Genomic DNA, 16,775 nt, shown 5'->3' on the forward strand with positions numbered 1-16,775 from the left:
CCTCTCCCACACGCTCACTTTTTCCTGTCCTTTCCCCCCTAATTCACACCTCCAAACACACGTGCATGAAATCAGTGAAGTGCTTGTCACTAATGCTACATGCTTATACATCACTGAGGATAAATCAGCTTCTATTCACATTGTCTTCAGGAACATGCTGAGGAGCAAAATGTTGTAAGCCTGAATTAGTGGAACAGGCATGGATCACAGGAGCAAAGTCCTTGTCACAAGATCAGCTTTCTTCTTGTCAATAGGACTTAAGTTGGGCAATGTGGGTAGAGGCTGATTTCAAAACAGAAGGAAAAGGAACATCCTTGCTCTGTCAGGATGGGAGGAAAATTGAGACTGTCAAAAAAGTGAGATGAATTCTGCTCTAGCACATGTTTCAACATCCCACAGCAAATGTGGAGTAAAACTGATTTTCTTTGTCATTTTTGTGTTGTCATTAGAGTTCTGACAGTATTAGCAAAGTTATCTGCTGAATTTCAGTCACTTACTCCTTGCAAGAAAAGGGCTAGAGTAAAGGAGTGATAGATGTGTCTCTCTAGGCATAAGAACTCTGTAATTGTACATGCTCTAAGTCACATTTTAATTAAAAAAACCAAACAAAACAAACCCAAACCACAAAAACTCTAGGCTTAGATTCTTTCAGAAATTATTGTTCTTAATCCGTTTCTGTCTACAAGCCTCTACTATAGTTTCAACATGTTTTTCTTCTCAGTGTTGAATAACAGTTACTATAAGTCTTGGCCAAACCTTTATTCAAGATTAGGATAATTTTTTCCCACAAGGTATTAGTTATGATGTACTGGAACTGTAGCTAAAATACCCAAGCGTACAAGTTGTCTCATGTTTGTAAGATGATGTGAATAGCAAGTTTTCCTCTAAATCTTAGAAAGCTAAGAAAAAAGCATTGCTCTCGAATTACAAAAGACCTGAAATTCCAGCCAAGAGTGGTCTAGCCCTAAAAATTCTTAGGAGCTGGCACTGGAGAGGAGAGATAGGTACAGTAAAGCCAGAGCAGTTAAAACTTTTAAAGGACTTTTGTATTATTTTTTTTCCTTGTCCTTTCTGCTGTCTCTCTGTGTTGTGCATTGAAATTGGTGTTTCACTATTTGTAAATTTCCAGGTACAGTTCAAGGTCTGTCCAAGAGTGATACTTACTTATTTAAGACCATCTTCTTCCTCAATCATCGTATGCTTGTAGTTAGTGGAAGTACTCAGTAGGTATTGTAACAGCACTAGATTTGAAATTCTGCCATTCCCTGCTGTAGTAAGTGCTTGGAAGAAGGTTTTGAATGTACTGTCTATTGTGTAGAACAGTATAAATTTTTGGTAACAGTATAAATGTTTTGGATCTGCAACAGTTGAATGTTTTTAATGAGATCAAATCTTAGCCTGAGATTAAGCAATTGCACTGTCTTTCTCAACTAGAATTGTCAGCATTTCCACTACGCTAAAGAAAAAGATTAAAGAAAACCAAGTAAAAGTTTTGTGTGTGAACCATTATGTTTCCAATAGGTGCTGCTGGGATGTGGGGTAAATGGTACATGAATAAAATGCATCAGAGAGGTTTTTTGTATGCTTAAGCAGTATAGGCAGGTCTGTCTTTTTTGAGGATTTATTAATTTGTTTGGTTTTTTTGTTTTTATGTTAAACAGGAGATGATAGGTGGAAATGAATCCTGTGCTGCAGGACCGATGCCTATGTCCTACTTAACCTGCCTGACTTACATTCTGGGAGAATGGACTGGCGTGGAGCATATTGAAGATTATCTGAGTTATGCAGTCTACCTTTTATGGGTGCTTTTTCCACTTGTAGCAGTTTTTCTTCTACCAGGAGTTCTCGTCATCCTCTTCTACACTTCCATTCTCCTTCTTCATATTTATAAAAGGAAGAATGAACTAAAGGAAGCTTATTCCAATGACTTTTGGGATGGCGCAAAACAAATGTTGGCTACCCTATGGGATGGACATGGAAGAATATGGCACGGTAAGTGAGGTCTGATATTTGATTAAAAACTGCTGAAGCTCCTATTCCTGGCTTACCTTTCAGGATTATCAGTATATATCTGATTGTGCTGCTGTTGCATGAAATCTGAAATTCAGGCCAGTTATTTGCCCATTTTACCAATGATTGTCAGTGGTGCTTGGGAGAAAAAAAAGCCACTGAGACTTTTTTGGATGTGAAATTTTTTGTCTTATGCATTTATTCCTTTGCTGCTGCAAAATTAGATCGTTCATCCAGTTGAATATATTTGCATTTTTAAATTTTTGTATTTTTTTCTTTTTTATAACTACTGTTGGATTTCCTCATTTGTGGAGGACCTGAAAATGTCTGCTGTGTTAAAAATTAGATCAATTAACTGTATTATTTCAGAGTCAGTATATGAACACTGGAAGTTAGATGCCAGTTTCCTTATAGCTAGTATGTTATTAGCATGTTAGTATAATTTAACCAGCCCTTTAGGTGTAATGCCAAATGATGGCTAAAAGGAGAACTTAGTGTCAATTCACTCACTAGTTGCTACTTCAAATTAACTTTAGAGCCTAAAACTGTTACAGAACCCTACTTTTTTATTTTCTTTCTATGTGTTTTTGACAACTACTTTCTCTATTAGAATGTCAAAACTAAGGGCTCTGTTCCTTGTCCTTCTACTATTATTTCTTTATAAAGACAAACTTAATAAATGATTTGGCTTTTCTTTCTAAGGAAATCATAAGCCTCTTTCAGAGCCATTCAGCTAGATGCAGCTAAAGGAGAGAGATGTTTAAGAGCAATTTACATAAAGAACAAATCCTTCTTGAAAATCATCTCTATTTGTTCTCTAGTCAAAGGGAAGTGGGTTTTCAAGGCATTGATAACCAGATGGTGCAGCGCCTGTATCAGATATGCTTTGTAAGACCAAGATGTATCTTTCAAATCTAGGAAAGTACACTAGATCAAAATCAACAGCTACATCAAAGAGCTTAAAATTCTCACTTCACAATAAAAAGCTATTTACTTTTTTTTCCTAAGAAAATTATTTTTTTAAGGCCTTGGCTCTTTTCATCCTTAGTAACTTTTTCCTTTTATAAGGTCTGACTTTTTATTTGCACAGAAAAGATTCTTATCCAGTTCCTCATTGACAATTGTGACTTTTTTTCTGTCCTGCCAGCTGCTTCCATGTTCTCTATACACTTCTCTTGCTAAAGAATGAAATATTTTGTGGTTATTTTTTCGCCCACTTGATTAATCAATATATCATAGGAAGAACCTTCTCTTCTGAAATCTCAGCATTGGGAAAAAAAAACCAAACCCAAACACCAAATAAAACAACCCAAAACCCAAAAAGCCCCAAAAACCAAAGTGTTATGTGGTACATGTAACATATATACATATTATGTAAATGCTAGATGTAGGTATCATTCTGGTTATGACCAGCTGGCATGGATCACAGTCGGTGATCACTTGGTTCACTATGCTTGCAATATGTTGCAGCTCCACAGGTATAGAAAGAAAAAAAGAGGGAACAGAGTCAAAAGTACCTTTAGGACTAAAAATAATGTAATTCACTGGAATAGGAATTGCAGACCTTACTAAATTTGGAAGAAGTTTTTATTACTTCTTTAAAAACCACAAGCAAGATACTGTAACAATACTGCTTGATATTAACTGAATGTTATATACTGATGCATTCTGATATTTTGTGTTAACTGCACTGTTAATTAGAAGTGTAAGTTCAGTAAGAAACTCGTCTGCGTTCATGTATATTTCAATTAAGCATATAAAGCCCCTAACAGCTTTTAATACTTAGTAATGGAAAAATGGAGCAAGTATAACTGAGAGAAATAACAAAGGTAATCTTCATACCCTGAAGTAAAAGGAGACATATGAATGGATGTTGTCTCATCACATCTTCTTAAACAGTTACTGGTGGCAATGAACTTTGAAAGGTAAATAATAACTTGAAATAGTTGTTTTGCGTCTCCTATCCAATCCTGATTGTGATTTCTCTTGAATGACTGATTTGGAGGACTCTTCAGCCTTGAAGACAGTGAACTGAAAAAATAAGGAAAAATTACATACTTCAAGACAGTGAGACTGGGTGCTTTGTTTTCACTTTTTTTTTTTTTTTAATTATTTTTATGTTGTTGTTCTCCTCTCTTTAAATGTGACTCTTCTGCTTTAAATTAAACCTGTATTTCCTGTCAAAGCAATTTAGTAAATACTGCAAGTCACTTCTTTCTATTGATTTCAATTTGCTAACTTGCCATGAGTTAGTTTCTTTGGGGTAGAATTATAGCAGACTTTGACATCTGTTATGCCTTTAACTTCTAACAGGTTATGAACTTCATGGTGCTGAAAATATTCCTGAAGGACCAGGGCTTGTTGTGTTTTATCATGGAGCTACTCCTGCAGATTGTGTCTATTTCATGGCTAGACTTCTTATACAAAAGAAGAGATACTGCCATGTAGTAGCTGATCATTTCGTCTTTAGATTACCAGGTAACATATCATTATACTTCAATCAGATTGAGAACTTTTAATGGTGTAATTTTTATTTTTTTTAATGATGTTATCAATAAAAATTGTGCCACAGGAACACAGCTCTCAACAGACATTCAGACAAATTTACTGGAAGTGTTGAGGCACAGCTGTCTCTAACAGGCTCTGTACAAACAAGAATGAGTTTATGAGACTGGCCCTTGCAAGGATGGGTCATACTTCCAAGCTGTGCAACACCTTCCAAGAACTCTAGGGTGCTTAGAAACAAAGAGATGGGGATAATAGGAGAAACAATTGTCTCTGTATTAATTAGTAGCAAGGATCCAAGTAAGATGTTTCTTTTTTTGTTAATATAGGCAGAATGAGTGGTGTAACCTGATTAAGAAGCAAACTGTTTGGAAGCAGTGTCCTTAAAGTTGACAGTAATAGTCTGGAGAGACGATGTATTTTTGTACCCACTCGGTTGAGTATGATTGGCAGTAGAACCTGCCCACAAGAAGATTCTTCCAAGTAGAATCTTTTTTTGGAGGAATGCTGTAGAAGTGTCCAACAAATTCGTGTAAAATATGAGGTGAAGCATGAAGAAATCGAAAAATACGTTTAGGACGAGATTTTTGGCGTAGTGAAAAACACTGCTGATTGATGAAATGCATTACGTGGGGGGGTTGTTTTTTGTGTGTGTGAAATACTGGAGTACCCAGTTCTTTTCCCAAGTTCAATTCGTGACTAAAAGTTTAAAGAGTGTTCTGTAGTGCACTGATGCTTTTAGTGAAAACAAAGAAAGATGTCCTTTTGTCAGTATAGTTTTATTTCAGCCTTAATCCCTGAAAACAACTTTTTCATGCTGATAACAGCATGACTTTGCCTCTACAACTGCATTTGCCAACAGAATAGGATTTGCCAGTTGATTATCAAATCTTTTGCATACAGCTGACTAATGTAACCTATTTTGTAATTTATATTCAGCTCCATATTATGTATGTTAATATTTATATACAGTTGTTTATCAAATGGGAGATTTTTTTGTTTTTCTCAATTTCCGCTTTAAAATAAGATTCTAAGTGTGAGTATACTTACAAATCTCCCAAATATCGTTTAGTGGCATTGCAGAGATATCTGGCTGAATGGCTGGTCTTGAAGAGCTGGGTTCAGTGGTACAATGTTTAGCTAACAGCTGGCATCTATAGGTCTTCCTCAGGGATTGATACTGGGACCAATACTGGGTGAGGGGCTAGAGTGTGCTCATAGGAAGTTAACCGATGATACCAAAGGCAGAAACATCACAAAGTTCAGCAAATGCAATCATGAAGTTTGCTTCATCCCAGATGCACATCGCATGTGACAGCACCCTTGGAAAAAGGTGGCTTTTCAGGAAAGGACAGTGGATGGTACAAACAGGATTCGCATCTTGTGAGGTGAAATTAAGGCACAAACAAGGTCAAATGTCCAAATAATGCAATTTATTACCTAAAACTATTGTAAAAAATAAAATAAAATAATAGAAGAAGGAAAAGAGAAAGAGTAGGGGAAAAAAAAAGGGCAGAAGCAGTGTATCGATAGATTTGGAGAGAGAGTCAGAGTCAAATAGTTGTTACCACCACAGAGTCGTACGGCATCCCATCGTCTGGATCGGTGGGAGAAGTCTTCCAACTAGCTGGTGGTCGTGCGGTCCTTTATACCATATTGTGTCTGGATGTCGATCAGATAGCCATTACCCCAGCACTGTGCAACAACTGCGACCAGCCATGGGCTGCACGCGTGAATTGTGCCTTTCATTCAGCAGGTTTTTTATCTGCTGACCATATCGTTTGTTCCTGCAAGGACATTCCCGTCCGCTTTTTGTTTCTTGCCAGGATTTCAGAACTGAAACATCCCAGCCTCCTCCCTGTGCAAGGATGCGCAGCTGAATCAACAGAGCCAAATCCACAAGTTGCTTCAGAGAACAATAAAGTCTCTTTCTGAGGGGTAAACGGTCTCGTCACCCCTGCTACAGTTCACAGTTCACGGAGAGCAATGGTTGAGACAAATACCTGTTTTACGTATCAGTCCTGCTACACCGTTTGAGTGAACAGCATCTTGCAATGTGATGTCCAGTTTTGGACTCCCCAGTACAAGACAGACATTGACACACTAAGAGCATGTTCAGTGGCTGATGGGGGGCTGGACTATAGAATGTATGAGGAGAGGCTGTGAGAACTGGGTTTGTTTGGTCTGTATCAACTAAGGGTGGGGGAATATATTATTGCTGTCTTCAGCGACCTAACGGGAGGGTACAGAGAAGAGGGAGTCAAACTCTTCTTAAAGGTGCACAGCAATGGAACAAGAAGTGACAGAGACAAATTGCAACACAGGAAATCAGATGTGTAATTAGATGTGTGGAAAGGTATTTTACCATGAGGGTGATCAGACACCTGAACAGTTTGCCTAGACAAGTTGGGGAATCTGTATCCCTGGAGACTTTCAAAACTGCACTGGGTGAGGCCCTGAGCAGCCTGATCTAGTTGGACCCGCTTTGAATGGGAGGTTGGAGTAGATGACCTACAGAGGTCCTTTCCAACCTACATAATTCCCTGGTTCTGAGAATAAATTAGGGCTATTAATGGAAGACAAGGCCAAAGAGCCCAGATAATGTTCTGGATAGTGTTTCAAAATCCACACAGTAATCTATGATTGGCAACTCAGACAGATGCCACTTCTTTTGTGACTCAAACAGGAAAGACTGCCATAATTTTATCCTAGTACTAAGACTGCCTGATCTTGATTAAGTCTTCAGATTAAATTGGATACCTTTTCAGAAGATGTTTTAATTAACCGGAAGTGATTACGCTCAATGCAGGATAAATGGTCTGGGGGATGAGTTTGGGGAGTCTGTAGGCTGTTGGACATACTTGGATTAGACAACTTAATGATCCTTCTGAATTTCAGATCCATGGCAGTATACAATTGCCAGTAGGCAGTCTCATTGCATCCACTGCGTTGGGCACTGCTGTCCTGAATTAGCTGCAATTAACTGGAGTGTGTTTGTAAAATGTTGCTGTGCCTCCTAAGGCATGTGTGAACCTGCAGGGGCTCAAATGTGCCTCTTGCTTCTGCTTAATCTTGAAAGATACAGCTTATGGAAGGAAGCTAAACTGATAGGAGACCTCCTGTAGGTGTCTGGAGATTCCTATTGAGTATTGGCTAATTCATCTCTCTCACATTGACGCAAAAGGAAATTATTTTATTGTCTCAATTTATACTGTATCAATACTATGTATGCTTCTGTTGCTTGCATGTTGGGGCAGAAGGATTTGAAATACGGTCCTGTGGCTTCTCTTTTTCCTTTTTCTTTGAAAAGCTGGAGGTTAGTCATGTAAAAAAAAACATTCCAATAGTTTCTGGTTCTTTTAGATTCTTAACTGAGTAATGCTCAGGAATACATTGATTTCTTTAAAGTTGAGTTAGGAGAAAATCTTTTCACAAAGTATGCAGTGAGGACTGAGATTTCACTTTTATTCTTCTCCATCACCCTCTCCTATAGTATGGCCCATATTTGCTTCCTAGAGTCATCCTGGAGCCCTCTTTAGAAGATTGGCTGTGATTTTAGGCATTCGAGGCAGTTCCTCTCCGGTAATGCTGCAGATGAAAAGAGCTGTGGCTTTTTGCTTGTTCTGTACACAAGGTGTTACAAAGTGTCTTGTGGACTGAATGTTCTGCATATGTGGTTTCCTACAGTTGTGGAAGGTTGGATTCAACGGTCTAAGTGATTCCTCTCTCTCTGTGATACTAAAGTCAACCACAGAAAAAGAGACATCATTGCCATCCCGCTACCAGGTAGCTGACAGCCCCTATGTTACAGTCACTGGAGCCAAGTTAGAGAGTTGTATATAGTGCACGTACTGAGATAAGTGTTGAGTGCGTTACTGGGTGCTCTCCAAAGGGTTTTCAAACATTGGTGCAGACACAATATTGTTGAAAATAGGAGAAGAGTATGCTGGGGCAAAGGGCAGAGTCCAGGTTGGACTGTGGAATAAAATTAATGTTGGACTTCTTGGTACTTAGAAAATTATCATCCTTTTGTGCAGTATTTCCCATACTGCTCAGTCATCTAAAGGTCACATTTTGGTATGCAGTACTCATAAATACCATATAATTCTAAAAATTATTAAAGCAAGTGAACATGACTGATTTCCTGCAAACAGAGGTTTATGCTAGTTTTATTGTTTCATGTTAGACTAGTTGATCAGGTATGTGCTCATTTGATGCTTGCAAGCAGATTTTTGATGTTCTGCTATTTCTTGGTAGGGTCATTATGGCCTTTGAAATTCAAAATTATATGAGAGGTTTATGTAACTTTACAGTTAAAAGCTTAAGTAAATGAAAAATCTTAACCTAAGATCTTAAGATGAATAAACCTAATCCAGGCTTGCCTGATGCCTCTTTAGTGGGAAGGGCCATCGGGATACTTGCTGGCTGAACCAGGGAGTCACTTCCTGCAGTGATTTGTAACATAGAGAATGTTGCATTTTCTTGGTCATTCTCCTCCTTCTGCACAGACTGCTCTTTGTTTGCCAAAGTTAATAGAACAAAACCCACCAAGATTTGCTGGTATTTTCTCATGCTGCACTTTATTAGGATTGTGCTATGTTTGAAACGTAGCGCTTAGGCAAGGAGCCAGGAGCCAGCGTGCTAAAGCTGACTTAACAACTCCTTTGAAGGGACACATGAAAGATGTTGCAGTACTTGCCATTTTTTTCCACTTTAGTCCTGACTGTGAGATAGCACCTGGCTTTACTTTTGAAGATTTACCCTAAATCTTTGACTTTTTAGACCAGAATTTATAAGCAGAACTTAGTGCTTCAGTCCCTCTAGAAACATCTTTGTTTTGGGGTTACAGGTTATTAGACAAGTAAGTTTTAGCCATTATGTTCCATGCTGGGAATATACTCAATGGTATTATGAATGAGCATCTTCTGAATTAATATTATTTAACCTACAGGTTTTAAAATATTACTTGATGTACATGGAGTTATGCATGGACCAAAAGAAGAATGTGTCAATGCTCTGAAGAAGGGCTCTCTGATAGCCATTGCCCCAGGTGGAGTTCGGGAAGCACTCTTTAGTGATGAAATGTATACTATTATTTGGGGTAATCGGAAGGGCTTTGCTCAGGTGGCCATCGATGCAAAAGTGGTAAGTATGACAAGTCACAGAAGAGAAGCAAAGACTGCTAACTCATTAATATTTTCTTCCAGGGAAAGCTGTTTTGATTACCATATATTTGGTGTTGTGTTGTTGTGTATCATGAGTATAGTCTACTTGCAACATTTCAAGACTGGTTTTGTTGCTTTCAATAAAAAGGCTTTGGAGTCAGCTAAGAATAGTGTGGTCAGGAAATCCAGAATTTAAAAGAATGAGAGATGAAATCCAGGACTGTTTCTACATTACAAGCATATGCTGTCTTTACATATACCTGGTCAGAATTCTGATAGCTCAAGCCCTGACAGTGGTTGGGAAGCAGCTGTACATCAGTATTTCTGTTTCCCCTGTTGTTGAAGTGTATACTGTGACCCAGCACAATACAGAATCACTGGCACGATGTACTTACTGTATTGGCATTTTATGGTAGTAAGGGATGTCTAGGGCAGATAGCAACAGCAGGAGATGCTGTTCACTAGTGTGAACTGTCTCCTCAGTTCAAATATCTAGCACTGTGCTTGGTCTGCAGGCATAAGATTATTCATATGGGACCAACTGTGAAAGGCACATAAGTGTATGATATATTTGAATTGTAACTATTTTAATAAGATTTCAGAGTCCCCCTCATTCTATATTTATACTTGTGTGCATATGTCTGTAGGTCTGCGTATACCTAATTAGAAAGTAAGTCTCACACCAAGAGATTTATATTTAGGTACTGTCAAGGAGAGACTAGTTAAATCTCTTCATTTTATACAGAAATTGGACACTTTTAAGACCCAATTTTAAGTGTGTATCACTTCTCAGGAGGAAAATAACACTGATTAAGCAGGATATTTTCAACAGATCTAGATTTTAGTAATGTATTGTAATAGCATATGAAAGTCCATACTTGGGATTCAACTGTGGTTGTACTAGTTATATTTATTTTACTGAATGTGTGTTCAGTTCCCTTTATGCACTCGAAAGGTGTTACAGTTTCATCCCCCCCCAAAAAAAAGCCCTAAGAGATGCAGTAGAATAGGAACACTGTGGGAGGCAGTCTTTATTTAGATTAAAGATGAACTTTAAGTCACCTTTAATCAGGAGCATAACTCCTCATGGAAATAAAAGTGTGTCTAAAACTGGGACCTTAAACTTCTTGAAGTTGTCTCATTTCAGTAGTTTGTTTGGCAGAATTTTTGTCATGTAAGCCAACTTAGTAAAAAAAAAAATCTCTACCTTTATGTCAAAAGATGATCCAGATAAGATGGTTCTAGAATGAAGAAGTTTGTAACCATTCAGTTTAGGCAACTGCAGTTCTTTTTATTCTCTATAGTTGCACTGAATTATTTACAGACTTCTTCCCCCTTACCCCCCAAAAAACTTGATACCTGTCTGAAAAGTTTCATTAACTAGCTCATCTCCATGCTTTGAAAAAGTTTGAAAGAATCTGAATGTCTGAAAATCCCATAAAGAGTTCTGTATTTCTGATGATGCTGTGTACAGTGAATGCACATTATAAAATGATATTACAAAAATTCATGTAGTAGTCAGTCCCCTCCCGGTTCTTATAAATCTTGACAGCTGTTTGCAAGTTCAAAAACAGCAACAAAAACTTGAAATATTCAACACAATTCCAAATATTTATCAGCAGAAATAAATCATGGACATGTATTGAGTATGACACAGCATATGTGAAGCAATACAATCAGCGTAACAGAAATTAATCAGACAAGTTTAGGGTCCCAATCCTGTGAATTCTTCCTTTTGAGTGTAACTGCAAATTAGGTGGGAGGTTTAAGCACTTAAATCACAGCTGTGCAAACACTGCTAGATGAGGGAGGCCTGGTTCTGAAATCCTGGACTGGTTTGAGAAAATGGATGTGCTGAAACAGTGACTTACTGAAATCTCATGGTATTCTCTAGCTTGAAACCTCATAGGAGAAGGTCACAGCAGGACTTAAGAATTCTTGTTTTGCTTTCTATGTCCTTGTCTGAGAAACACTTCTGAAATTCATTTGCTTGTTGGGTTGAAGTGAGGTAGAAGTTTTTTAGATAGTGCTATCTTCATTAAATTCTTAATTATTTTTTTTCCCTCCTAGCCCATCATTCCTATGTTTACACAAAATGTTCGAGAAGGCGTTAGGACATTAGGAGGAATAAGTAAGATATTTTCTATTTTTTTGTAGTTTATTTTTCCATATGTGTTTAGCCTATCTCTGTAGAAATAATCCCCATATAAATTTGAGATTTGTCACAGCCTTGTTCCTGGAGGTTTGCTCTCCAGTAGAGTTCAGAGATGTTATTAGGATTTAATATCCACATTATATGTCATATTGGCTCACCTAAGTTACTCTTCATATAACTTTTTGCCTTCACAGAAGCAGCAGAAGTAATGAAAAAGGAGCTGGAAAATGGCAAATAGATTTAGAGCACTTTTTTTCTCTGCTAGTACCTGCTAGACCAACTCTAGGTTTTCTGCTGTCTGTTAAGAAACAAAGCAAACGGGTTTGCAATTGACAAAAGACAGTAACATCTTTAAATGTATTCCTAAAGCTCTGTGGTTATGCATCTACCTGTGCTTATACTTTGAGTGGTTTAAACATTTAATCTGTAGTCGGTTTACTATTTAGCACTAGATATGTCATTCTTTACAAAACCTTGCATTTGCTTGCTGTCTTTCCTCACCTCTATGAGACTTCCAGCCAGCACACAAATACAAGGGTATATGTCTGAAGAGTCCACCTCTGGGATGATTAAATGCCCACATCTCTGTTGTTAAACCCCCTTTTTTTATATTCTTCAACTTGCTATCTAACAGAAAGGGCCTGAACAGTCTCCTCCATGCCCCATGTTCTGCCTTGAGTATGGCATCATCATCTTCATCAGAGGACTGCATGGCAAAACACTTCTCTACTCTTGTAATTAAAAGCTATATATTGCATGGAGAAAGCCAAGGCATCAGATGTAGGCGCGCAGAATAATTCACGTATTCGACAGGTTGTGCAAGAATAAACAATATAATAAACAAAAATTGTTGCTGTGTTCAGGAGAATCATCCCAAACGAGAGAGAATATTAGCACCCGTTCTGCAAGGAATCTGTTCTGGGTGCATTTGTGCTAGATGCTTAGAAGGTGGCATGTGGGGAAGAAGATGTGTCCTCTTAGAGCTGATCAAAATACCTTTTTCTCTCTTTTTATATTGTTTCACTGCAAAGAATGTGTGATCTGAAAGAACAATTCAGTGTTTTAGCATGACTTTAGGCAGATAAAACTATTTCTCATCCTCTAGACCTCAATGGGACTGAAGAGAACAGTCTTCCAATACTAGTTTCTTATGCTAACCTGTAAACTTAGCTGAACTTTAACCTGTATTGTGTAGCATTCCCTTACTCTCCAGAGAGGCAGCTACAAGATTTTTCTCCTCTTCTTCCTTCTCTTTGCTGCTACTCTCTGAAGGAGAGATTTCACACTAGGTTAGGGTGGAAACACATCTGATGTTAGCATTAACACAGCTTTTAGGAAATAGCACTTGAGATGACACGTTGCTTGAGAATCTGGGTCAGGGGCTGGATAACTTGACAAGCCAGTTTTGGTTTTAAGACATGCTGGGGGAAAAAAAAACACATTATAGAATAATCTCTCCTTTTTCTTTTCCTCTCTCCTCCCCACCCTCCCTCCCTTTTCCTTCTTCTGCTTTCCCCCTTCCCCCTCAATTTTTTCACATTAGAAATACTTAGGTCACTGTATGAACGTATTAGATTGCCAATAGTTCCTGTGTACGGTGGGTTTCCAGTGAAGCTTCGTACATTTATTGGAGAACCCATTCCATACGAACCAAATATAACAGCAGAGGAACTAACTGCAAAGGTAAGAGAGATACGCACATATATATTTAAAATATTGAGTATAATGATAGAAAACACTGGAATATTCTTGTCAAGTAATTTCTCACTTGGAGCTAGTTATAAAAGTTGGTGGAATCATGATAAACTTTGGACTTGCTTAACTCTGCATGCCCTTCTTAAATGCTTTTTTTTTATTATTAGACCTTGCAGATGTTCTAGGCTTTCTAAAGTCAGTACTGCATCCTATATTTGCTTTGAGAAACAACTTGCTTTAGGGACTGAAGAAGTTCGGTCAGATAAGACTGCTCTGGGTTGATAAAGATGTAAGTGCTTTACCCAGAGAAAGTGTTCTGGTTCTTGGTCTTTTCACAAAGATACTAATTGAAGCCTTTCAAATATAGTAAATTGGTATTCACAAGCTGATGAAATTCCATACAATAAGAAAATTAAGGTAAATAATGTCACTGCTTTGAATAGTGTGTTTCCGTTTCTACATCCTCCATTTTCTCACCCAACAAATTAACTTTAAAATGTTTCCCAAGTTCAGATGTAGGTGGTTTATAGAAGTGATTGTCAGGTCCTCATGTTCATTCAGTTTATTAATAGATTTCACAGTGCAGAGACATAAAACAGTTAAGTGATAGAGCAGTCAGATGGAGGGGGCTGAAACAGCCATTTTTGAAAGCTCCACAGATGGTCACTTTTAGCATTCTGAAAACTTCAGAGAAAGATACTTTTCTTCTTGACCATGCAGGTGACAGTTCAGTTGTCTCTCCTCATCTGTTTACCCTCTGATTAGATCTCTGCAAAATGACATCTGAAAATATTTATCTGCATTATTTTATGCCCTGGTTATGGAAAACTGATTGTTTCGTTTGGGTGTACAGTCTGACAAGACTTCAGAACTGTTGGCTTTCAGGAAAGAATATGTGTTTAAATGACTCTAAAACATGCTTCTGGCTTATGTGCAAATTCTGCTAAATAAGGTCCCTAGAATGTGAATCCCCTAGAATCCTAGTTAGAGTGATTTTAAAGTTTTATCTCATGTTTCAGGCTATGGCACAGCATGCATTTTCCCATTATATAGAGAAAAATCAAGCTAATTTTTTTTTTTACCTAATAGAAATTGTAAGTCTGTAGAGACACTTAGGACTGGATCTATAGAGAGATGTGGGCAGGAACCTTCTCCCAGGACTTAACAGTTGATCACATACTTCATATAAACAGTGGGAGCTTGTACCAAGAACCAGTTTTCCCCTTGCTAACCACTGGTTTACAAAGGCAAATAGTTCTCTGTTCTTGTCTCTGGCCTTAAGAATTCAGTTAGTCTGTGCTTCTCCAGGCCAAAAAGGAAGGTTGCAGCAACTCCTCAGTGTAACCTTTGTATATTGCCCTGGTTTTGAATGTTCCCATAGGGCATTTATGTAATAAGAATGGCTACTGTTAACTTCCTGGCCTGCTACATTTTTGAGTGAAAGTGAATGCTGCTGTCATATGCAGTATTTTTAGGTATAGTCTAAGCATGCTTTACAGGACCAGCTCCTTTAGGGAATTTGGGTGCAGACTTCATTACTTTGCATAAGCCAAATGTGCTGAGACACGATGTGTTTCCACTGCTGCTTCTGAGCATGTGTGGAAGCAAAGTTCCTGCATACTGGAAGAATGTTGCTGGTGCAAACCTGGGCATAGGGAGAAGTTCCTGAGTTGCAGCACAGCACTTGGGCACTGATGTGCTTAATAGATCTAGGTCTCTTGAGTAATTTACTCCATTGTCATTTTAATATTGTCTGTTGCTAATAGAGCTTGTGAACACCAGATACCAGAGATAGATGATACTAGTTTGTTGTTCTGTTCACTGGCAGTGATCTCGCAAACCCATTCTGTGGGCTTAAATGTGCAAAAATAGTATTTTGAGCTTACAGTAGTTTTGTGACACTTGAAGGGATGAAAAAGAACCTAGAAATAGTGTTGATGTATGAACAATAGAAAGAAAACTTAATTTGACCAAGAACTTTTTCTCTTTCACTACAGACAAAAGCAGCACTCCAAGCTCTAATAGAAAAACATCAGAAATTACCAGGAAATATATTTAGGGCTTTAATGGAGCGATTTCAAACACAAAAGAAAGAAGATTAAGGTCTTCTGAACTACTATTTAGTTATAATATTCTTAAGGTCATATTTGTAACTTATTAGTTCTTCTAACAATAGGTTTTAAATACTGTCCTAATGATACTGCTGTATAATTTAAGATATAAGACACTTTCCCTTGCCCTTCCCCTTGCCTAGAATCAAGCTCAGGAACCCAAACTTCAAATGATTCACAATGGGGCAAAGTTCAGAAGTTTAGTTTTTGACAGATACATTCCTACCTTGAAAGTGTTGGGTTTTGTGTTTTGCTTTGGGTTTGGTTTTTGTTCTTTTTTTTTTTTTTTTGATACTGCAAGTCTTTATGTACACAGTCTCTTGTCTATTCTTTTTTTGCTGTCCCCCCCACCCCACCACCTATGGTTACTGTTTAACCTGAATGTTAGTCCTACTGTAGTGCTAGAATCTTACTGTCTTGATCATCATCACTGTAACTAGGTTTAGCAGGCCAGATTAATGCAGAACAGCCATTCTTCAGGTTGTTACTCTTGTGCTGCTGGGAAATGGTCAGCCTTCTGTGGCCTGCAGAAGCTCTAGCTATGCCTGCAAAACCTGCGGTGGAAAGTGTTTAGTTTTACTGGATGAGCTCAGAAGGAGTTTGGAGGAGTGAAAATTGATTGGAGAACTGCAGTGAACCAAGAAAGCTTGTTACTGATTCTGAATCATTCCGATGTTGTGAATGAGAACCCTCAGCACAGCTGCTCTTCCAAACCAAGCCATATAGGATATCTGCCCTTGAACAGAGAGTTGTCCCATATGCTTCTTGGTGAATCTGCAAGCTCTCCTTTCAAAGAATGAGCCAAGCATTTAAACTTTAAGAAGCAGGAATAAGAATACTATTTAGTAACATGAGCTCATAAATTTCTATTTTGAAGGAAAGAAAAAATTAGTACAACATTCCTTTTAAAAGTACTAGTTCTTTTGCAAAGTAGGATAGACATTCCCAAATACCCTTTAAATCTAATACAAGTGTAAACTGTTAAACATCCATATTCTTCAAACACTGTTATTTATGTAAGTTATTAAATCAGGATTAAGGGGGAAATACTATATACTTCCCTTAACTGAAGACAATTGAATGAATAGGAAAGTGTGTGCACTTACAGTAAATTTATATTCTTCTATTTTTTCT

At 37.8% G+C, this 16,775-nt stretch overlaps 1 protein-coding gene across 1 annotated transcript; it reads left to right on the top strand.

The window, feature by feature from the left end:
- Positions 1-1,664: 1,664 nt before the first annotated feature.
- Positions 1,665-15,952, top strand: TMEM68 (transmembrane protein 68). The gene is made up of 6 exons (XM_010024015.1): positions 1,665-1,992; positions 4,324-4,488; positions 9,467-9,660; positions 11,751-11,811; positions 13,379-13,518; positions 15,528-15,952. Exons 1-6 carry the CDS (start codon positions 1,665-1,667, stop codon positions 15,630-15,632), a joined length of 993 nt encoding a protein of 330 aa, XP_010022317.1. The 3' UTR covers positions 15,633-15,952.
- The last annotated feature ends 823 nt before the right edge of the window (positions 15,953-16,775 follow it).

The sequence above is a fragment of the Nestor notabilis genome, unplaced genomic scaffold (genome assembly GCF_000696875.1).
Source record: "Nestor notabilis isolate BGI_N333 unplaced genomic scaffold, ASM69687v1 scaffold12541, whole genome shotgun sequence".
NCBI classification, from domain to species: Eukaryota; Metazoa; Chordata; class Aves; order Psittaciformes; family Psittacidae; genus Nestor; species Nestor notabilis.

Coding starts and splice junctions, on each gene's coding strand:
- TMEM68 (XM_010024015.1), top strand. CDS start 1,665: ATGATAGGTGGAAATGAATCCTGTGCTGCAGGACCGATGCCTATGTCC. Junction 1,993..4,323: donor ACATGGAAGAATATGGCACG/GTAAGTGAGGTC, acceptor AACTTCTAACAG/GTTATGAACTTCATGGTGCT. Junction 9,661..11,750: donor TGGCCATCGATGCAAAAGTG/GTAAGTATGACA, acceptor TTTCCCTCCTAG/CCCATCATTCCTATGTTTAC.